The sequence below is a fragment of the Pituophis catenifer genome, unplaced genomic scaffold (assembly GCF_029215685.1).
Source record: "Pituophis catenifer annectens isolate HBS135680 unplaced genomic scaffold, rPitCat1.0.hap2 SCAF_2, whole genome shotgun sequence".
Taxonomy (NCBI): domain Eukaryota; kingdom Metazoa; phylum Chordata; class Lepidosauria; order Squamata; family Colubridae; genus Pituophis; species Pituophis catenifer.
In genome coordinates, this window is record NW_027256882.1 from 297,129,406 (window position 1) to 297,152,357 (window position 22,952).

Genomic DNA, 22,952 nt, shown 5'->3' on the forward strand with positions numbered 1-22,952 from the left:
TCCAGCCCCCCCTCCACCAGCCACCAATAAGATCTCTTCTGGGTCTGGCAACCCCCCTCCTTGCAGCCCCCGTACCCTGGAACCTGCGCCCTTTCATCTTTTCCAGGATGCGGCTGTTGTTGATCTTGGGGTCGCCCTCGTGGAGGGTCTCGTTCAGAGCCAAGGCGTAGAGGAGCAGCCCATCGTGGAAGCAGCCGGCCACCAGGTTTTTCTGTTGTTTTGGGGGGAGCCAAAGAGGAAGACGGAGGCGTTGCTCGGTGCAGTTGAAGGGCCCACCCTTGGGAAGACCCCCCACCTTGTCTAGGGAGGCAGCAGGAATATGATGTGGCCCCGTTAATTTAACCTGGTGTCAGTTATGTGGTAACTTCGGATATCCCAAATTCCCCTCGGTTCCCATCCACAACAAGCAAAAGTGTCTAAACACCAGGACACAGGAGCCCTTTTCTGTTCGGATACAGAGGGGCCCACTTGCACCCCGGGCAGATTGGGACCTCCTCCATTGCACCCCTGCGGTCGGGATGACCTGGTGACTGTCGGCCCTTTGATCCAGAGGCTAAAACTAGGGAGGCTTTACTCTTATTTGAAGGCAGAAAACATGAACGTGTCTATTTTGGAAAAGGGGAACAAAATCTCTCTGCTGCTGTCCCAAAGGAGACCAGGAACAGTTCCGGGTTGCGAGCTCAGCTCTTGCCGACAACCCAGAGTGTGAAGAGTCTTCAGCCCGTTGCCTTCCCGTGCCCCACGGCCCTCTGCGGGCAGAAGCAGTCACCAACGTCCCTCCCCAGCTGGGTTCATACAAGAGGCTGAGCTCGGCTGAACCGGCACTGGGTGGTAATGCAATCCTAAATTGCATCATCAAGATCAAGTGAGGTACTTTTTATTTATTTAGCATATGGCACATGTTAGCCAGGGATCACGGAGGTGGCTGGCTGCCTCTGTCACACAGTAACAGTAACAGAATTGGAAGGGACCTTGGAGGTCATCTAGTCCAACCCCCTGAAAGGGATTTTTTCGGGTGGTGTTATCTTTACCCGCAGGATGCCTGAATGCCAGTAGGCAATCGGGGGAGGCTCCTTTCTTGTCACAAGTCAGGTACCGATACCACTCTAGAAAGCCCTAGCAAGGCCACACCTGAAATCCTGCATCCGGTTTTGGTCACCACATTATAAAAAAGATGCTGGGACTCTAGAAAGAGTGCAGAGAAGAGCAACCAGGATGATGAGGGGACTGGAGACTAAAACATATGAAGAATTATTGCAGAACTGGGCATGGCTAGTCCAGTGAAGAGAAGGGCCAGGGGAGACAGGAGAGCGTCTTCCAATATCTGAGGGGCTGCTTGCCACAGAGAGGAGGAGGGGGGTCAAGCTGTTTTCCAAAGCACCCGAAGGCCAGACAAGGAACAATGGATGGAGACTGAACAAGGAGAGGTTCAACCTGGAAATCAGGAGGAATTTCCTGACAGGGAGAACAATCAACCCATGGAACAGAAGTTGCCTTCGGAAGTTGTGGGGGCTTCATCGCTGGAGGCTTTCAAGGGGAGACTGGACTGCCATCTGTCAGAAATGGTGTAGGATCTCCTACTTGGGTGGGGGGTTGGACTAGATGACCTACAAGGTCCCTTCCAACTCTGTTCATCTGTCCAATTCGGTTAATCTGCTTTGGCTTTCGCTGTAGAAGGGTCGGAAGGCAGCAGGGCGAGGGGGGTTCCACTGCTGAAAGCCCCTCAGGGGACTGAATGCAGCCAGCAGGTCCTGCAGACGCCTCTGTGCTTGGGGGCCTGCGAATAAGCAGGCCCGGCTATTCAGCCAGCGGATTCGTCAGCAGGTGAACAGCCAATCAGGGAACACTTGCTCAGTGAACAATGAAGGGAGAGGTGGGAATACAGCCCCCCACTCTCCTTAATGCCTTTTTCTGCCTGTCTGTGGGTTCCTGGGAAACTGCACAGAAAGTGAGGAGGGGAGCTTAAAAATAGGAGCAACCCCATGGGGAAGGGGCAGGATGTGCGTGGGAGGTGGCTGCCGGTTTCCTGTCTGCACCCAGAATTGCTTCCACAGCCTGGTGAAAGGGGCCCCTGCTGCTTTCCTCCCCCCCCCCAATGAAGGAAAAGGTTAATTACTCACACTTGCCTCTTGCAGAAGGGGAATGTACAAACACCCCCCCCCACTGAGAATCCCGATGGGACCTCCCTGCCCCAGGTTCAAGGGCATCAATTCAGCAAGGCAAGCAACACTGCCCCCAACTTCCTCCCACCCCTCAGTGCAGATCCTAGGAGTGGGGGGGGGCTGTTCTTCCAGAGGGCTTCCAAGCCAAACACCTCTCCCTAGGAGGTGCCACTTACCTGGGCAGTAGTGGGGGGGCAGGCTGCTTCTCCTTGCAAGTAGCTCAAGAGGGCAGGGCTGGTGCTTTTTCAGGAAGAACACTCCCCCCCCAATGCCAACCAGGATGGGCATAGTGAAGCTTATCTTGGGGGCAGCTCCAGATGCCCAGTGAGGAACAGCCCTCAGAGCAGAAACCGCACACAGCCCTGCTTTGAACCAGGGTAGCCGTGGGCCAGCATGGCTGATGGTAGCTAGTAATTCCTGGGCCATCTCCAGGTAGAAGTTTGGGCAGAGACCCCTGCCCTCAACCTGAGAGGACGGGCGTGACACACATATACCCCTCCTGCTTCTGCCCAGCTACTCAGGCTACTGGCTGCCTGGACGAACGTGAGCTTCCTGCCCTCCCTAGCCCCCCACCCCACCCCGAGTTGGCCTTGGCTGGCTATAGGGGTCCCGAAGAGGTTCCCCTGTGGCCTCCTTCCTCTAGGCAACCCAGAGCTTGTGGGGTCCCCCCAGAGGGGGTTTTCAAAGTCCTCTACTCAGAATTTGTGGGAGTTTCATCCCTGGAGACTTTCAAGAAGAGATTGGACTGCCATCTGTCAGAAATGGTGTAGGGTCTCCTGCTTGGGTGGGGGGTTGGACTAGATGACCTACAAGGTCCCTTCCAACTCTGTTAATCTGTACATCTGTAAAGCTCGCTGCAAGCATAGGCCAAGGAGGCCAAGAAAGATCCTCCCACCCCCACATGCATGGCTTCCCTTGCCAGCTGAGTGTCCCCCCTCAAAGAGGACTGTGAAACTCTCTGGATCCCCCTCTGGAGACCTCCACCAAGGGGCACCTTGGGTGGGGAAGAGTCCCGTTCGTTCTCTGAATTTTTATGCTCACAGATTGGGGGTGGTGTCTGACTGGCCCATCTGAAAAGCTCTCGAGTGCAACCTGGGATGGCCATCACACACAAGCCGTCTGCCTCCCACTGAACCTAGCAGAGGCCATCACACCCAAGGGGGCGAGAAGGATAGAAACTTTAGACAATCCTCGGGAGAGGAAGAAGGGGGAAACAGGCTGGGGGGATCTGGCACAAACTGTTGGAAAGGCACCAGCTGGTGAGGGGCTGGACAGGATTAGACAACTTTGAAGAGGGGATTCTCTGCCCCTCCCATGAGTGTGTGAGTGTGTGCACTCCTTTGAACCTCCTGGCCTTCTGATTTCCTGCACTCGCTCGAGGGAGCCCCTGCACAGCAAGGGAGTGTCGATGCGATGGTCCTGATGCAGACAAGTGCTCTCAAGGGTTGCTGCAGCTGCTTCCAGGCCCCTGACCAGTCGGGCCCCACAGTGACAGCTCCAGCAAAAATGGGGCCCAGGCTTCGGGGAGGCCCTCAAAGCAGCTGCACCAAACCAAGTGATTAAGGACACGGCTACCTTAATGCATCAAGAAAGGAGCTCCAGAGCCAGGCGTTTCTCTGCTCCCTTCAGCCAGTACCAAGAAAGGGAGCTGGCGGAGCCTCTTTAAAGTTGGCACCTTACAGTGTCAGTGCCTCAATCCATGCTCGGAAAGCCCGGGAATGACCTGAGCTGACCTCGAACCCTAAGTACCACAAGGAGCTGCTACTCATTGGGTGCAAAGCCACAGCAGGCCGGCTGACCCTGAGGGACAGAGGGTGCTTTTCCCAAAGCGGCGAAGGACGAGGCCAGCCCTGCTATAGGGCGCTTCCCTGAGCAGGCTGAGAACCATCCCATCGGCTTTGGCTCCGTGAAGCCGCACCATGTAGCCAGTCACTTTGGCCAAAGGCCGCCTATGCTGGCCCAGCCCCCACCTGGCTCTCCTTGCCAGAGGTTCTGCGAGTGTGGAGAGGTTTGGCCTGGACGGCTGTCAGGCAACCTCCCTCACTGTCAGAGGCGTTGCCTGTGGGGGACTCCTCTTGCCCAGCTAGGAGCTCCCGGAGGGGAAGGGGTGCCAGAGGGGCGGGGGGGGGCTTACCAGTGAACCACTGAGCTCCACCTGATACTCCTGCCGAGCCCGCAGGATCACCTCCTTCTGGAAGTTTCGGTACGCCAAAGTCTGGGGCTCATGATAGGTGATCACCAGCACCGTCTGCAAGAAAAGCTATTGGCTGAGGGACACGGGAGCCCATGTGCCCCTGCAGGTGAGGCACCAGCCTTCTCCCTCTCTGCCATCTCTCTCTCTCTCTCTTACACACACACACACACACACACACCCCCCTCACGCTTCCAGCACGTAGCTGTCTGGAAATCTCACACCAGGCTGCAAAATGACTCCCATCTGCCCTCGCTAGCAAGGCCAGCCGGTGGAGGCTTTGCAACCTCTGGGGGCTGCTTATGGCTCCCCTTGCCTGAGGCACCAGCCTCCCCCGCCTTGCCCATCCTGCCTCTCCCCCTCCCCATCTGCTCCTCCTGAGCATTTTTGCAAAACCTTAGCCTCTTTTGGGGAAGAGGGGGGGCAAGGCTGTTGCCATGCTCAAGGCCTGCATTTAGAAGGGGCTGAGAGGAAGGGGCAAGGAAGCCAGTCTGCACTTCCAGCAATGTTTGGCTTCATCGCAACCCCCCCTCCCCACACACACATTTTGAGGCAAGCAGATGTTGGCCAGGTAGAGTTGGCCTGGCTGGCTCTCAGGGACCAAAAGCACTCAGGCAGTCCAGGTGTGGAGCTGGCTGCTCTCCAGGGGCTTCTGCTCTGCTCTGCTCTGCTCTGCCCACAGCAGGGCCTCTCCCCCTCCCCCCCAGCAAGGGGTTGAATTCCTGCCCCCTCAGAAGAGATCCAGGATTCTCTCTTCTGCTCTGCAGCAAGCAGAGGGGGCGCCGGAAGGGGCTTCCCCGAGGTTTATGCACGGACTGGGTAGCAAGTAGGGGACCCCCTGACACATCCCCCTGGTCCCTCCACACTGGGCATCTCAGCTCTTCTAGCTGTTGAGTTCCTGCCAGGCCCCGGCGAGAAAGAGACACGCACAGCTCCCTCCTTAGAGGATGAGAGCCACAAGAGCTTTGGTAGTACAGTGGTCTAAGGCACCCTGTTATTAAGCTGGTTATTAAGACCAGCTGCCTGCAATTACTGCAGGTTCGAATCTCGCCAAGGCTCAAGGTTGACTCAGCCTTCCATCCTTTCTAAGGTAGGTGAAATGAGGACCCAGTTTGTGGGGGCAATAAGCTGACTTTGTATAAATATACAAAAGGATGAAGGCTATTGCTGAGCACATTGTAAGCCGCCCTGAGTCTCTGGAGAAGGGCGGCATATAAATCAAATTAAAAAAAAAAAAAGTCCTTCCCCTCTGAGCAAGAGAAGTCCCAGGCCCAGGGAGAGAGCCCAAGAACAGAGGGGGGGGGGGGGAAGGAAGAGGCTTCACCCTGGCCACCAATGTACCCACCAACATGTACCCACACTCTGAACCACTGTCCTTGAGGGTAGAGCCAGCCTCCCAGAAGAGCAGCTGGTGGGGCTCCCCTCTGCCCAGCCCAGGCCCTACCGTGAAAGGCCTCGAGAGGCCCTTCCTTTCCCCAAGACAGCAGCCTCGGCATCCTTGCCGCCTCCCCACGCCCGAGTGTCCAAGGGTGCCAGCTCTCTTCTCCGGCTTCTGGACTGACCTTGAAGGCCTCCCGCAAGGTGCCCGAGTCCTGGCCCTCCTTGCTCTGCCAGGGCTTGGCGGCCCCCTGGTGCCCGTCCCCTTGCAGGCTCTCTCCAAAAACGTCCACGTAGAAGAAGACATAGTCACCGCGGGTCATGCCCTCCGACTGGGCTCGACGCATGACTTGGTGCAGCATCTCCAGGGGGCCGCAGATGTAGATGACTGCCAAGAGAAGAAGGGCAGGAGGAACCCCATTTGGTCAGCTGCTCTCCCTGTCCATCTGCTGCTGGTGCTCTCCCAGAACCCGCCCTCCCTCCCTCCCTCCCTCCCATGGCTACAGTTGTCATGTTTCTGGTTAGAAACGGGGAGGCCTTGGGAAGCAAGGGGGAAGCATCAAATGTAATTGTATTTAGTGAATTGCTTCCATTTAAATCAAATAAAACAAATTTATTGCTTTCTTCCCAACTTTTTTGTTTGCACTCAAATGCCCCGTGCAGCCCGAGGCATCTAAGACTGTGCACTCCTGGGCAGCCAAAGGATGGCCGTGACTACAACCCCCATGCATGGAGCCACATGCAGAAATGTGAATCAGGGCCTCTTCTGTGGTTGACCCCGACTGCCAGCCTCCCTCCACAGCTGGACCTTTGCCCCCTCCCCCAGAAAGGGGAGTTGGGTACTATGATGAAACCCCCAGCCGGGTTCCATGGAAAGATATCAGGGCTGAGCCCCACTTGGCCTCACTGATGTATCTAGGGCTGGAGACATTTCACTGAGTTATTTACCATAGCAAAGCAAGATCCACATCCAATACTCAGCTACAATAAACACAAATAAACTTTTTTAAAAATGAAAGGACCTGATATTGTATAATATTGTATTTTATAAAAAAAAAAATCCAGAGAGGGATAAAGCATACACAAAATGCTTTCACAGTAGAGTGTAGCAATGGATCTTCAAAATCTTGAAAGAACCCAAAAGCCAGGCAGAAGGCGTCTTCAGGGCAAGGAACTCCCTATTTTCTAAAACCACCATCCAGAAGCCCCGGCTTTGCCTGCTCTTCCCGAATGGACTGACCGACCAACAGAGGAGCTTGTGCAAACAAACCTTTTGCCAAAGGTCACAGCTGCTGGGCACAATGCGGATGGGGGGGGGAACTGTTCCTCCAGGCCTCAAGCCTTTTAGGGGCTTCTCCAGAATGACAGGCCCTTGAGGAGACCCCCCCCCCCGAATCTGAGTTTTTCCCCACATGGTGCACATCACAATCCTCCCAAGAGGCGAGGGGGGACAGTCGGCCACATGTGGTTAACAGGGGCCACTCAGACCTCTCTAGGAATGGAGCACCTGAGAGAGGGGCCCTCTGGCTGCTGCAGATAGTTATTCTGAGCCACAAAAGTATTCAAAGAGGGGTGGGGTTTCCCCCCAGCAGCAAGTACCTGCCTTCAATGGAAGAAGAGCCCCTGGGATGTGCAGGGAAAGGGAACTCCCCAGACACCCTGCCCCACTGGTCCAGGGATTCCCCCTTCCCCAAAGCTCCCTTCTGGTTTTGCTTTTGTAATGGCAGTTTGGGGACTTCCAGGAAGCCATCACTCCACCTGGGCTGTTCTCCTGCCTCTCCTGTTCCCCCAAAAAGGCCAAGATAGGGGGGGGGGTTTACACCCCTTGGATCAGTTTCAGATGGAAAATGACAGAGCTGCCCCACCTCTTAAGATTAGCAGCCCTGAAAACCAGGTAAGAGGACAGAGAAGGTCAATTTATTACCCCCCCCCCCCACATGACTGCAGCTGGGGTGAGTCAGAGGAAGAAGAGGGGAGGGGCTATCACAGCTGGAGGGGCAACTGAAAGGAGCTCAGGAGCTGGCAAGGACAGGGGCATCAGAGATGAGCAAAGAAGAAACAAAGGCAGCAATCAAAGACTGATTTAGGCAGCAAGTTGGAATTAAGGAGGAATTTCCTGACAGCGAGGACAATCAATCAATGGAACAGCTTTGCCTTCAGAAGCTGTGGGTGCCCCATCACTGGAAGTTTTTAAGAAGAGAGTGGACAGACACTTGTCTGGAATGGTATAGGGTCTCCTGCTTGAGCAGGGGGTTGGACTAGAAGACCTCCAAGGTCCCTTTCAGCTCTGTGATTCTGTTAAGACCACTCAAGTTCTTGACAAGGAGAAAACCTGTTGGATTTGCCTGCCCAGTGCAGATATCCAGAGAAAGAAGAAGAATCCTGCATATGTTTGATTACCCAAACTAGGTAACACCGTCAGTGCTTGTAAGGAGGGTGGTTTGAGGAAGAAGAGGCCCCAAAGACACAACAAGAAGATTAAAGCTGGACGAGCTGTGAGAAATTGCCAGTTAAGTTTCCATAGGCAAATGTGGAGAATTTACTGTACTGTTTACGAGATGCACATAATCATCTTAGTAGAAGCAATTTACTGCAAGCAGGGGAATCATGGAGCAATTAAGTAGAGCAATTAAGCTACCAAGCAATTCACTTCTTTCCTTTGAAGGCAGAAGACCTGATTCTGGCCTCTGAAGCCCCAACAGATGGTGGACGTAGCACAGGGGTGAAATCCAAAATTTTTCCCTACAGGTTCTGTGGGCGTGGCTTGGTGGGCATGGCAGGGGAAGGATATTGCAAAATCTCCATTCCCACCCCACTCCAGAGGAAGGATACTGCAAAATCTCCATTCCCTCCTGGGGGAAGGATATTGCAAAATCTCCATTCCCACCCCACTCTGGGGCCAGCCAGAGGTGGTATTTGCCGGTTTTCCGAACTACTCAAAATTTCTGCTACCGGTTCTCCAGAACCTGTTAGAACCTGCTGGATTTCACCCCTGAGGTAGCACCACTCTGGATCCATTTCTTGCCTTATGGAAATGGCTGTGATCTGGATACGGGGGAGGCTGTCCTCATCACCCCCTTGTCTCTCTTGCTATCACTCTGGAGTGCTCTGGTGCTGCTCCCCGCCTCAGCAAGGAAGGAGCTCCTTGTCCGCGACAGGCACCTGGTGAGCCCTGCTGGGCTTCGGGCGGAGCTGGCGGTGCTCAGCCACCACTTGGAACGAGAGGGACCACCCAACTTAGGCAGCCTCTGACTGGGGTCTCCAGAGCTTCCGCTGAATTTTGGAGAAGCTCTGAGTGAGGAAATTGGAGAAATCCCCTGAGGACAGAGAATGAATCTGACCGAGCCTTTTATTTAGGAGAAGGTGAAAAGAGCAGCCAAGGTAACTTTCCTGGCTGCAGAGAGCTGACCGGCAGCCCTGTTGCAAGGGACCTGAAGGAACATCTGCAGAGCTGCTGTGAGGAACAGGCCAGGCATCTTTCCGACAGTCACTAGAATTGGCTCCCAGTAGGAATTGGCTCTGCGGGTCCTGCAGTTTGTTTGTTTGTTTATTTTCATTTATTTATATGCCGCCCTTCTCCCAAAGGACTCAGGGCGGCGAATACAAATTAAAAACATACAATAATAGAAAATCCTAATTAAAAACCAATTAAAACAGAATAAATAAATAATACAATCCAAGAATCAGACTCAGCCCAGTTGTTGAAACAGCCAAGTCTTTAGGCCTCGACGGAAAGAGTGTAGATCAGGGGCCGTCCGGAGTTCGGTGGGTAACTCATTCCAGAGGGCAGGGGTGCCCACAGAGAACGCTCTACCCCTGGACGTCGCCAGCCGACATTGTCTGGTCGACAGTACCCTGAGGAGGGCAGCCCTGTGAGAGCGGACAGGATGGTGGGAGGCGGGTAGGAGATGGTCCTGCAAATACCCTGGAGCTAAGCCACGTAGGGCTTTAAAGGTAAGTACCAGCACCTTGAAGCGGATCTGGAGGACCACTGGTAACCAATGCAGCTCGCGTAGGAGAGGTGTTACGCGGAAGTAATGGGGAGCTCCCGTAACAACCCGCGCGGCCGCATTTTGGACCAGCTGGAGCCTCTGGGTGCACCTCAAGGGCAGCCCCATGTAGAGGGAGTTGCAGTAATCCAAGCGAGAAGTAACCACGGCATGGGTGACCGTGCGAAGGGCATCTTGATCTAGGAAAGGGCGCAACTGGCGCACCAGGCGAACCTGCGCGAAAGCCCCCCTGGTCACGGCCGTCAAATGATCTTCCAGCGACAGCCAGGCATCCAGGAGGACACCCAAGTTGCGGGTGGCCTGACTTGGTTATCTGGGAAGAGTTTGAGCCTATTAGTCCTGAGGAACTGGGCACAGTCCCCAGGAGGTGACCTTGGCCACTTGGGCATCAGATCAATATTCTAGCTAAGGCCTCCTGGAGGATGGTGCATGCTTGGGTCCAGGTACAGAGATAGCCTTGATCAAATTATGCGGCAGCTGTTACAAAAATATCAGTTAAGCTCAGGAGGACAGAAATTAAAAGATGCCCCTGCTAGACTCTCTTTAGTATAAGGGGATGGGGGAAAAGCTCAAGGGGTCTGAGATACTGTTATTATAGCCTATATAAACAGAGATGGGGTGCAGCTTCTGGGGCCTGTTTCCTGACCGGGTCTGCCCTGTGGGGCAATACCAGGGCTTGGACTTCATCCTTGATTGAGGGAGAAGTCCATCCACACAAAAGGATGGCACACCCATCCCGGCTCTCCTTGATCTCTCAGCAGCCTTCAACACTAGTGATCCTGGTATCTGGGGAAGCTGAGATCTGGGGAAGAGTAGCCTTGCCATGGTTCTCCTTCCTCCTCTAGAGCCGGTTGGTGTTTAGGGAGAGGGAGGGATCCAGCCCCAAAGCCTCTCAGTGCTGTATGCCTTTCCAACTCCTCCTTAGCATCTACTACATGATGCCTGTGGGCAAAGTCACTGGCATGGAGTATCTGTTTATTTATACATGCCTTCTCCGGGCCAGGGAATTCTGTCAACGTCCTGGTGTTTGGAGGATGGTCGGAGACAGGATGATGGTTATCAAGAACTGTCAGGTTCGGGTTAGTTATCCCCTCTCTGAAAGATTCTAGGAGCACAGAGTGACCCCAACTACAAGTCATCTCCCAGGCAGCCTTAACAACCTAGAAAGGACCTGGATTTCCTAGGCAATTGGTCAAGTTCTTAGTTCAGAGGGCCCTGCAAAAACTGTCTTGGCCTTTTCTCTTTCTGCATAACCTGGGCCCGCTGGGTCTGCCATCAAACTGGCTTGTCTCTTTCTGCAAAACCACAAGAGTTTCAAGGGGATGAAAAAAAACAGTCTTGAAGACTATTCATCTCCAGGTCCAATATGGAGAAGGAACTGTGTCTTGGTCTATTTATGAACCACCAGAAGCATCTGGGGTGGTCACCCTGGAAAACCAGCTGCTGGACCTTCTCCTGACCCTGACCTTCTCCTGAACCTCAAGCTCTTTGGAGACACAGAAGCTCCCTGCTGAAGGCCTTCTCCAAAACTACTGAGTTGGGGGTGATCATTATTCCTACGGGGGCAGATTCCACAGACTGACCATGTGCAACGGAACGGAGGCTGTCCTTCCTTTTTAACTGGCATTGCCCATCACACAGTTCCTGGGACAAGCCCGCAGGGTGCCTAACAGTAAAGGCAGGGCAAAATGTATCCCCTTCCAGTTTCTCCATGGTCTTTGCCATGCTCTCCACAGGAGGTCTTTTTCTCCAGTGTCAATCCCCTTTCCTGCAGTTTTTCTGCTTCCTCTTTTTAGGTCTGGTAGCCACAACAGTTCACACAATACTTAAATCATTGCAGTAATCTGGCAACTGCGTTGTACTCGTGTGCCACACCCAAAACTTATCCAATGGGTTGGATCTGCCCCACGCAGCCAGCCTCCCCTCAAAGGAGAGCCTTAGAACTGGCCCTGAGATTCAGCCCAAGCAAGCAAGTTTAGCAGAGCCATGGGTGCCAATCCCCACGTCACTCTCAGGCAGAGTGCACTGGTAAACCAGCCAATGCACTGGCACACTGGCATGGTCTTCATCCAAAGCCTCGAAGGGCTAAAAGGCGAGCCTAGCAGGCCTCCTGTTCTAGCAGGAAGGACTCAACTACTGGCGTGGCCCAAGGCAAGAGAGAAAAGCCAGCCCTTCCTGGCTCTATATTTTCTTAAGATCCCCAGCTCATAGCTGCCAAACACAGGAAAATGTGGCTGTGCGGCTGAGGAGGTCCTGGTAAGTGCCCACTGGCTTTCTCTGGTTTTAATGCTTTTTCAGCTCAACTGGCTGGAATTCAGAGTGAGGCCACTCTGCACCAGCTCCTCTGTGGCCATGGGGCAAGGATGCAAAATATGAGCTGAATTTGCCAGCCTTGTGGAGTCAGTCATTCTAGGAGTCTCTCTGCTGTCCACCCATCAAAGCTCCTCTGCCCTCTCTCCGCTCCCCTCTGGGCTGGAGTGGCAAAACTGATGGCCAAGGGCTGTCTGGCCTCAGGCAATTAATCCTCTGTAGACACCCACACCCACACCCAGCCACTGACCCTCATGGAGTTTTAGACCACATTTTAGGGAACCTCCTTTGCTAAACGGAACCACCTACCAAAGTCCACCCAAGATTCTGGGAGCCACACAGGAGGGGAGGGGGATTCCCAGACGAAGCTACCAAACAAAATCTCACCATTAGCGGTTCACGTGAAACACAAATGTATGCAAACAGAGCTGGCGCCTTAATGTTTACGGAGCTTAAACTTTGTTACTTCAAAGTACACTAATCTGCTTTCGGTGGGGAGGGGGAACGCAACGCCATCCCCTCGTCGCTCTTTGCGCAAATTCAATTGAGTTTATTTTAGCAACCGTTGCACAAAGCTGGCTGGGCGCACCCGGGTCTCCTTGCCACAAGCCCACTTCCCCCCTTTCCCTGACGCAAGGCAAACCGGGCATTCTCGTGGAGGAGAAGCTCGGTGCCGGCGGGACCCTGCTTGGGTGGACTGGGACCCGTCGGCCAAAAGCAGTCCGGGGCGGCGCTGCGCAGGGGCTGAACTCCGCGACGGCAGCGCCCAGTCTGAGAAGCCGGCGAACGAGGGAGCGTGCCGCACACCCGGCCCCGCGCGGGAGGCCTGTAGTCCTGCACGCCTGGCCAGAGGAGCTCGGGCCCCGCAAAGGCGTCTCCCCGTCCGAGCCGCCGCCCTCGAAGTAGCGCAGCCAACGGCTGAGGCAGCCGGCGGTTTCCGGCAGGAGGGAGCCGCGCCGGGCCCCTCCACGGAAGCGGGAAGGCGTTTTCCTTACATCGTGAGCGGCAGCGCCAGGACGCCGCCCCCCGACCCCCCCCCCGGGGTCTAGAAGATAGAACCGGTGGGCCGAAAGGAACCTTGGAGGTTTTCTAACCCAACCTCTGTTCGAGGCAGGAGGCCTTACATACGATCCCAGTGAAAGGGTTGTCCAGTCTACTTTTGACAACCTCCAGTAATGGAGCACTCACAACCCTGGGACGCAAGCACTGATTAATGGTTCTCACTGTCCAGAAAATTCTCCTTATTTGTAAGCTGGATCTCTCTTTAAGCAGCTTTCACCCATTGCTTCTTGTCCTGCCCTCTGGTGCAATAAGGACACCATTTGATCAGGCTGGGATCACCTCCCTACATCCCCCCCCCCGCCCCCCATTGCAGTTAGAAGGCTCCCCTGCCTGTTTCCTACTCCTGGCCGGGCTGCTGTCCCTATTTTTGGGTCCCTGGGATCTGGAGATCTCTTCTGCCAGGTTGCACACCTGAACACTGAAACGCTTGTGAAGACTTATCTTTTGTACTGGGTGTGAAAGGGAAACCTGGCATACTGGTAATTCTGCTCTGCAGAGTCCAAGCAGCAAAACCTGGCTTTTGAGGACTCTGGAGGGCAAATGTGATTTCCAGGATAAAAATAAAATTACATAACACAGCCTAATGGAGTCATGAACACAAGGACAATCCTCAGTGAAAGAGGATAGTGATCTCCAGGGAAGTGTGCAACTGCCACTTGCAGAGTCTATGCCTCTGTCTGTCTGTCATCTACCTACCTACCTACCTACCTACCTACCTAGTTGCCCATCTCACAAGAAGCATCCCTGGGCAGCATACAGCAAAAACATGTAAAACAGTAAACAGATCTAACACAGTTACATTAAAAATGTTTCTTTCAACATTTACTTACATATCACCATTTTTTATTATCTACCCAATTTTTATTATCTACTTTAAATGATGATACAACTGATATATTTTATATAAGAATAAATTTTGGATATGTAGTGATATTGTGAAGAGAGGAGAGGGCACTAGGGATGCAAACTGACCAATGTACTGTCTGTACTTGATTGAATGAATGATGTTTGTATGTTTTATTTTTGTTTTTTTGTTTTAAAATAAAAAATGATTTGGAAAAAAAATGTTTCTTTTTTTTTAAAAAAAACACACACACGAGGGGCACCCCAAAATCTGACCAGTCCCCCAAGGCCCCCAGACTGGATGACAAAGCCAGGTCTTGAGGGATCTCTGGGAAATAAGGGATAGAGCTGACCTCATAGGGTGGGGGAATGCCCCATAAGGTGGGCACACAGCAGAGAAGGATGTCTCCTTGTCCTGCCTAGTGGGGCTCCCTGCAAGACGGAACCCCTGGCCAGGTCTGATGGGATGAGCAGATTAACTGGGGAGAAATGCACCCTCGAATAACCCAGCCATTTGGGCCACGTTCACACAATATACTCAACCAGCCCAGGAAAACCCAAAAGACATTGGTTAGTTTTAACCTTGGTTAGCTATTATATTATTCAGCAATGAGGTTTTAAGTCTCTTCTGCAAATAGCAATCACAATAGCACTTAGACTTATATACGCTTCACAGTGCTTCCCAGCCCTCTCTAAGCGGTTTATAGTCTCTTGCCCCCAACAATCTGGGTCCTCATTTTACCCATCTCGGAAGGATGGAAGGCTGAGTCAGCCTTGAGCTGGTGCAGGGGTGAAATCTACTTACCTCTACTGGTTCAGAATTGCATGCGCCGCACGCACAGGGGGTAAAAAACAAGTTACTTCTGGGTTAAAACCAGGAAGTAATGATGACCGGGCTGGTGGGTAGAGCCTTGTGCTACCATCGTTACCAGTTCTCTGAACCACCTGCCGCCATCGCTACCGGTTTGACTGAACCAGTCCGAACCGGTAGCATTTCACCCCTGAGCTGGTGAGATTCGAACTGTCAAATTGCAGGCAGGCAGCAGGCAGCAGGCAGCAGGCCTGCAGTACTGCATTCTAACCACTGCGCCACTACGGCTCATAAATGCTGTTTATGACAGTGGAATAAACAAATATTGCCCACAAGGAAGGGCATATGGATGGCTGAGCAGTTTTTGCCAACCAGGATTGGCATTCCAGAGGCAGACATTTGCCCTCCTGGAAGCCCTTCTCCCTGGGAAGGAAAGCCTTGGGGGAGCCTCCTACTCTGATTCCCCTCCAAGCCCAGAACTGGGGTTCCCAGCAGCGTTTCCCCCTCGAGCACTCAGCCCAGCCAGACTGGTTGTGAGGATGGGATCTGTAGTATGAATCTCAGGAGGCAGGGGTGGGATGGGCCTGGGTTTCTGCTTTTCTAAGAATGCAATGTCAACATGTTCAAGAAAAGAAGCTCAGGGAGCACCACAGCTCAACCTTCAGCTACCAAGATTCTCTCTGGCTGCTAGCATAAATGCCACCTATGGAGGGGTGGGAATTCCAACCAAGAGGGGCTGTTTTCAGCCTCCTTGCAGTGGTAGGACTGAACAGGTCGGGTTCTGGACAAGATGAAGTAGTGTACATGAAACAGCCGCCTGGACAGTTGTGGCTGAAATAAGGAGAGAGACCGCAACTACTTGGCATGCACTAAACTCCAGTTTTTGTTAAACATGGTTATCCGAACAACCCGATTTTCTAGTTTATACTTCAAAACCACAGCTTGCAAAGTGCAACTGCATTCTCACAATAAAGGAAGCCCGTGGCAAGCCGCTGGCATTGTGATTTCATGCAATGGGTGAGGGAAGGGCCTCTGGCTGAATCCAGCTTCCGCTCTGAACTTCCTTGGAGCCAGGCACGCGCAGACTCCATGGTGCACAGCAAGGAAGCATGGCTATCTTAGTCAAACAAGCCCAGCAGACCAAGAGCCAGCTACCCTCCCTTACAACCGGAGAGATTTTAGAAAAAGGAAGCCAAGCATCTGCCAGAGCAGCCGAAGAGTCAAATGGCTGTCAGGAGGAAGGGTGTGAGGTCAAGTCTGAGCCATGGGGGATCTGGACTCAAGCCAGGGACTTTTGACCGGCTGCTCCAGAGGGAGCCATTTTGGATCTCTAAGCCAACATCCTAAATGTGTGAAGCGAGCCTGCTTCAATCAGCAAGAGAGTTCCTATCAGGATGAAAGGCTGGGGACTCCATCTTTGCTATGCCTTCTTTGTCCCCATTCAGGAAAAGCTCGTGACTGGGGCAAGTACCAGAGTTTGCCAAAATGCCTTCCTTCCTCCTTCCCTCCCTCTCTCTTCCCCCACCTGCCTTCTCTCCCCCACCCCTTTGGAGTACGGATAAAGAGTTGCCCTAAAGCATGGAATTCTGCGATTTGATTCCTGATGATCAATCATGATTCCTCATCAGGATTCTGAACAAGAGGAGGAGGAGGAGGAGGAGGAGGAGGAGAGGGGTGAAAGGGAGTACTTTATCCATACTCCAAAGGGGGGGAAGAGGAGGTGGGGGGAAGAGGGGGGGGTGGGAGGCATTTTGGCAAACTCTTGTACACCTCTCTCCTTTTGCTGGATTTCTATTAAGTCTAAAGAATTCCTCCCTTCCACTCTCATCATCATCATCATCATCATCATCTTTAGAATCCTGATGAGGAATGATCAGGATTTATCATCAGGAATCAAATCGCAGAATTCCATGCTTTAGGGCAACTCTTTATCCGTACTCCAAAGGTGGGTGGGAGAGAGGAGGCGGGGGGGGGGGGGAGAGGGAGGGAGGCATTTTGGCAAACTCTTGTACACCTCTCTCATTTTGCTGGATTTCTATTAAGTCTAAAGAATTCCTTATTTCCACCCCCTCTAGCCGATTTGTTGTGTGCTAACTGTCCCGAGTGTCGAAAAACCCAGGACGAGGCCTCTGGCCGTTCTGAAGCACACAGGACCGAGTGGCTGTGGCCCATTGCCCAAGGCGAATCAGTGGAGTTGTGTCAGCTGAGGAGAATAGCCAGTGGAGAATCGCAGGGGGGAGGAATGCCGGCGGAGAACTAGGGGCAGCCAAGGGTACGAGACGAACAGTCCTAGACCCAAACCAGGATGGTCCCCCAAATCGGCAACCATTAGCCGAAGTGAGGAACAGCAGAATCAGCTGGATGCTTCACGAGAGCAAGACGGCACCACAATAAGGAGCACCAGCTCTACAAGGGTTAGAAAAAACTGCCCTGTGCAAATTCCCAGAGAAAAAAGCAAGCTGGACACAACATGTGTTCAAGGTAGGACTGGGCTCTTCTCCTGAATTGACTCTTGTTTGTTCAGAAAAAGACAATGTAATGCGTGGAAGCCAACTTAATAAATTGCTCCCTCAGCTGTAAACTTTTGCCTTCTTTAAGAGCACATGGCGTGGTTACAAATCAGTGAACCACTTCAAAGCTCTCTATGGTCATTGGTTATTTGCCCTACCTTGAGATGAAGGGTTCCTGCTGCTGCTCCCTGCCTAGGTTCTGCAGTCTTCCCCACCAAAAGGCCCTCTTCTGAAACACCTGTTAGATCCAGGGGCTCTTTCCTAGTGCCGGGGGTGGGAGGGGCTCCCAGTCTTTTCCTGAGCTCAGCTGTTCTGTTCCCTGCTCTGCCTCCTATGGGGGGGGGCACCCAGGTGACCTGAAGGAAGCTCTGCCATTGTCCTATGAATGGCTTCTCAGGTCTAAGATTCAGATCCAGGGCATGAAAGCTCAGCTCCTTAAAAGAACTCAGGAGTTATAGAATCACCATGTAACCACAGCCACAGAATCCAACCTCTGCTCAAATCGGGAGGTCTGACCGATGGCTGCCCAGCATCTGTTGGAAGCTCTCTAACGAAGAACTCACCACTCGGCCTGTGGCAGTCTGTTCCCCTGGCTACTAACCCTTCATATGTTCCTCCCTGAATTTGCTCCCATTGGCCATCTCCCTTCTGCCTAGCCATTGCTTCAGTCAAGCAGGAAAGGGGAACCCCTGGAGCTGAAAGACAAGGCTCCTTCCCTCCCTCCTTCCTCATATCAGGGAGGGGCTGGGAATGGGGAGTCAGGTCCATGCTCGCTCCTGTCCCCACTTGCAGCCCTCAGCCTGGATTCTGTCTGCAGAGTCAAGAGAAGGGGCTTGAGATGCTGCCAGGGCGTCTTCTCTTCCTCCCCGGCTCCATTTGTGAGACAGGGATGGGCAGAGAGAGTGACAGTACTTGCAATTGCCTTGGTCTTTGGCACTTCCCAGCCAGAAGACCTCAAAGGCCTCAAGGAAGAAGACATCCCAGAAACTCCCAGTTCCCTTTATGAAATGGACAAAGAAAGGCTGGATCAGGCTCCTGGGATCAGCAGAGTGGGAGGGGATCAGCAGCTGCTACCAGGAACCCTGGGGGGCCATGATGTCACCCAACCCCATTGGAAAGCCATTTCAAAGGCATCTTCCACAGATCAGCCTCACACACCTCCCCCCCCCCTTGCTATTACACACACTCACACCCGCACAAAATTGTAACATTTTGAGCTGCAATACAAGCTGCTTATTCTCCTTGTGTAGAAGTTGGCAGAATCCTTTTCTCGGCCTCTCTCTAAGCTCCCAGTGCATCCCCAGCATTAAGATCTGGTTGCTCCTGGCTTGCCTTCCTTCATTTCTTCAGCTGTGTGGATAGAACTGTACACAACCTTCTAAGGGCGCCCCACACCCCACGTGCTGTATAAAAGCACAGTGTGATGTTGGCAGTGTTGTCTCTTTGCCACAGCCACACACTAGGTCACTGTTTCCATTAAGCTCCACTCCAATTCCAAAAGGCCTTTCCTGGCCAGTCGGGGCCCGCTTCCCCCCCCCGTTTGGTTGGTCCTCCCTAAATGATTTGGGGCTGCCAATCAGTTCAGTTCCCTGCTTGCTGTCGCAGCTCCCCAGGATTCATGCAGCCCCTGGGAGGCCCGACTGTTGACATAAGGGAGCCTGGGGAAGAGAGCCCACCCCCACGTCCAGCTGAGCCAAGGGAAGCCCCAGGCAGAAAATCCTAGCCTGATTTCCCCTTGATCCAGTGAGTGAACCTCTGAGGAGCTGCCTTTGTGTGCTGTGCTCAGCTGGTGACGTTCTCTCCTTGAGTCCTAAATGAAGTGATGCATGAGCCCAGCCTCAGTGGTTTATGGCCCAAAGTCTTGTGCCGATGCAGATGAGGATGAGACAATTCAGAAACCAGGTGAAACATCTACTGTGGAAAGTCTTTAGGCACCTGTCTTCTCTCACATGCTTCTTTGTTCTGTCCTGGATGCTTCCCAGCACCTGCCTTTCTGAACTCCGAATCCTGGGGCTGATTGACTTGTTAAGCTAAGCTGCCATTTCCTGGATCTCCTTAATTTGTACATTTTCTATTGGTCACTTCAGTCCGGTATTGTTCAGTCCACAGGGTCAGTATGTTCTGCAAATATCGATGACCCGTGACGCGACCCTTTAAATTTGCGAATAAATTCCTATCAGCTCATTTCAGGTGCAGCACTGTCGGCAAGGGCACTTTCCTCCAAGCTGCTAAGATGTAGGTAACATATCTTGGCTTGTTACAGACCTTGGGTTACCTAGGATAACATGAGCATGTTTGGACTGGAAGTGGGCTCGGGTGCACATGCGACAATGGACTCAATTTGGGCCTGTGGCCTGGATGCCACTAAGGCTGGTCACCTAGTCTATGCTTCCTGTATGTTACTAACCAGGGCCATGTAAAGCCTTGCTTGACCGAAGCCACAATGGACAACAGAAGCCAACATTGATGGCCCATTGGAAGAAGCCCTCGGAAGATTTGGGATGTGGGGGGGGGTGAATGGGCTAGGGTTAGGGTTAGAAAAGAAAGGAATGTGGATCTGTGAAACAGTGAGGAAAAGGGGGACGAGGGTTCAACGCAGCCAAAGGACGCCGATGCGACCTTATGAAGCAATGAATAGATGCAGGGAATTTAGACCAGAAGGGCTAAACATGTCAGAAAGGAGGAAGTGAGGTTATGTACGGTATGTTATGGGTGTGTATGTGTCTATTTTCATACTTGCCCACAACACACACAGTGTCCTTGAATTGGTTAGAATTATGCTTCAGTGAATGCTGATCACCAAAGAACCTGAAATTAATTTTGGGAAAAGTTGAGTAACATCCTGAATTCATCTGAAAGAATTTTCTCCTAGAGGATTGGAGTGGATTTGGGGGGGGGGGGGGAGGCCAAAGATACAAGAACAGGAGGGCAGGGGCCCTTGGGCATGCTTCTGCCTGGGGAAAGTCTCTTTGTTTCAGGTAGGAAAGCACAGCTGCACAGCTGCGAACGGGGCCACCAAGTGAAGGTATATCTGGAAGCACAACAGATGCAGCAGTTTTTGACCAAAGGCTGAGAGTTTAGTAGGTACTGAAGGGCAACCAGAGGTTCTTGGGAAAGCAGTAGAACCGATGGAACAGCTGACAGAAGGAAAACTATTGCTGGATGGACTCTCCCAACAGGACGAGGGGAAGTTGGATGTCCTCCGGAGGTGGAAGTTGCTGTGTTAGAGTGGAAAGGCCCCTGTTGCAGGGTAACAAAGTTGTGAGATGGTGGTGGGAAATGGGAAGGAGATCAGGTGGCTAAATTAAAGTACAATCCCTAATTGTAGTATTGCAATCTAGCCTCCTTTTTCCCATCGTCCATCAAAGCCCCTCCTCTCTCTGGACAACCCACATGACAGGGTTGTTGTGCAGAAAAATGGGAAGGGGAAGATGTGTTGTTTATGTCCATCACTTTGAGTAATTTGTAAAAACAATGAAGCCAGGATTAAAATCCACAGTTCCCTGGTCCTTGTGCAAAGGGCAACCTCCTGGGGGCTCTGGACCCTGCTGGTCCTTGTCCGCAGATCCACCTTGTGGAAGATTCCTATTTCTGATGGAAGGCTGCGCCTATGGGGGAGTCTGAAAGCCACCCCAGCCCTCCGGAGCCGCAGGGACCACCAACCGCATCTCCCTGCTCTCCCTCCCCAGCCTTTCGGGGCCATTATAACCCTGACGTCCGCCGGGGCCCTCGCCAGTCTGCGGCGCCTACGTGCCCGACAGCAACGGGGCTCGGAGCCTCTGCCTCTGGGGCGCCCAGTTGGCCCGCCGAGCTGGCCTGCAGATCCGGCGGCGGGCGAGCCTGTCCGGGCCTCCTCCCGGAAAGATGGAGCCGGTCGCGCAGACAGGCCGGCCGTGGCGGTTGCCAGGTTTTCCACCGGGCCGTCCCCGGCGGCTTCCTGCCCGCCCCAATGACAAAGCAGCTCCAGCGGCAGCGGCCGCCAAGATGGAGGGGCGCAGCTGCAGCAGGCCGACGGATCGATAGGTGCCTCCTGGGCCGGGCGGCGACGCGCAGGGAACAGCTGGCGCCGACCGGCTGTTGGCCGGGCGGCCTCGCCCCCGCGCCGCCCCTCCGCCCGCGTCCCGAGCCCCGTCGAAGGAAGGTCCGGGCCTTCGGCAGGAGGACTGGCGCCCGCCCCAGCCGGCCCTGCGGCTGGCACGGAGGTCAAGCTCTCCGCAGGAGGAGGAATGGCCAGTCCCGCCCGCGATCGCGCTGCGCTCCCGTGCCGCCCCCCGCCCCGGCTCTCACCTCGCCCGTTAGCGCGGATGAACTGGACGGCCGCGTCCGGGCCCCCCGCTTCGTCGCCGGCGGCGCTGCCGTTGTCGCGGGGCGCGTAGATGTGGTAGCCGACGGCCAGGCTGGCGCGGCGCAGCTCCTCGTAGACGCCCTCGATGGTGAAGTAGAAGGGGCGGTCGTCGGTCTTGCGGTCCACGTAGAGCAGCGCGGCGCGCGAGCTCCAGTTGAAGTGCCCGTGCAGGTGGGCCACGAAGGCGCCCAGCTTGGGGGCGGACGGCCCGACGCGCACCATGGTGCTGTAGTGCTCCTGCTTGCGGCTGAAGTCGGCGGCCACGGCGCCGGCGGTGAGCAGCGGCAGGCTCCAGTGCGAGGCGAAGCGGCCCACGGCGGCCGCCGGGTACACACAGCCCGGCCCCAGCAGCACGTCCGGGTTGTGGTAAAGCTTCAGGTCCACGGCCTTGAGCGGCGCCACCGACTCGGAGCAGACGCCGTTCAGCTCGGACGTGGCGATCACCTTCTCCACCGCCAGCCCGGCGGCCCGCAGCGCCGGCTCCAGCGCTTCCAGGGCCAGGTCCACGGCGGGGCCCACGCGCGGCAGCGCCCACGGGTAGTTGGGGTTGTCCTTGGGCAGCACCATGGCCACCGTCAGGACGGTCGGGGCTGGCGCGCTACCGTTGGCTCCGGCCGCCGGGATGGCGTGGGGAGCGAGAGTCGCCGAGGCGGCCAGCAGCAGCAGCAGCAGCAGCGGCGGCGGCGGCAGCGAGGCCATGGGGGTGGCCGGGGGCGGCTGAAGGAATGCGCTCGCTCGCCTGCTTGACTCGACTCGGCTCCGCCGGATCCCTCTGCGAGGCGGGCTGTCCCGCGCTCCCCCCGAGGAGGCCGCCCCCCGTCCCTCCCCCCGGATGCCTTGCCCGCGCCAGGAGGAGAGGTGGGCGGCCAGCGCCCCCTGGCGCCTCCCTCGGGCACCAGCAGCCCGGGTGAGGCGGGCCGTCCGCGGCGCTGTTGCCTTTGTCCGATCGTCCCGGCCGCCCTCGGTTCCGCCGAGCCGAGCCGACGGTGCCTCCGCGCTTCAGGGAAGGCCCCGGGGCTTCAGGCGCGCTCGCGGCGGGCCCGGCAGCGAAGCAACTGCCTGGCCCCCGGCGGATCCTTTCGCCACAGCCCTGCCCGGCGGCTCCCCGGCCAGATTCGGCCCCCCCGCAGGGCGTCGCCGAGCCCGCCGCCCGGGGAAGGAGGGCAGCGAGCGCCCCACCGCAGCGCCGCGACCGGGATCAGAGGCCGGCCGCCGGAGGCCTCGGCGGAACGGAGGAAAGCGTGCAAGCAGCTCCCATCCCGCGGAGGAGGAAGGCGGGCTCTCCCGGAAGGTGCCAAGAGGGGCCGTGGGGGAAAATGGTGGCTCCCCGT

The 22,952-nt window shown here is 54.7% G+C and overlaps 1 protein-coding gene across 3 annotated transcripts in view; it reads right to left on the reverse strand.

The window, feature by feature from the left end:
* Positions 1-22,327, reverse strand: part of NPR2 (natriuretic peptide receptor 2) — a 36,403-nt gene extending 14,076 nt beyond the window's left edge. For all 3 annotated transcript variants that reach the window (XM_070939011.1, XM_070939010.1, XM_070939009.1), the window contains exons 1-4: positions 21,564-22,327; positions 5,916-6,118; positions 4,297-4,410; positions 76-211 (exon numbers count right to left, since the gene is read on the reverse strand). In XM_070939011.1, the coding sequence (XP_070795112.1) occupies positions 76-211; positions 4,297-4,410; positions 5,916-6,118; positions 21,564-22,320 (1,210 nt within the window). In that variant the 5' untranslated portion in view covers positions 22,321-22,327. The remainder of the gene's footprint in view (positions 1-75; positions 212-4,296; positions 4,411-5,915; positions 6,119-21,563) is intronic.
* Between the last annotated feature and the right edge of the window lie 625 nt (positions 22,328-22,952).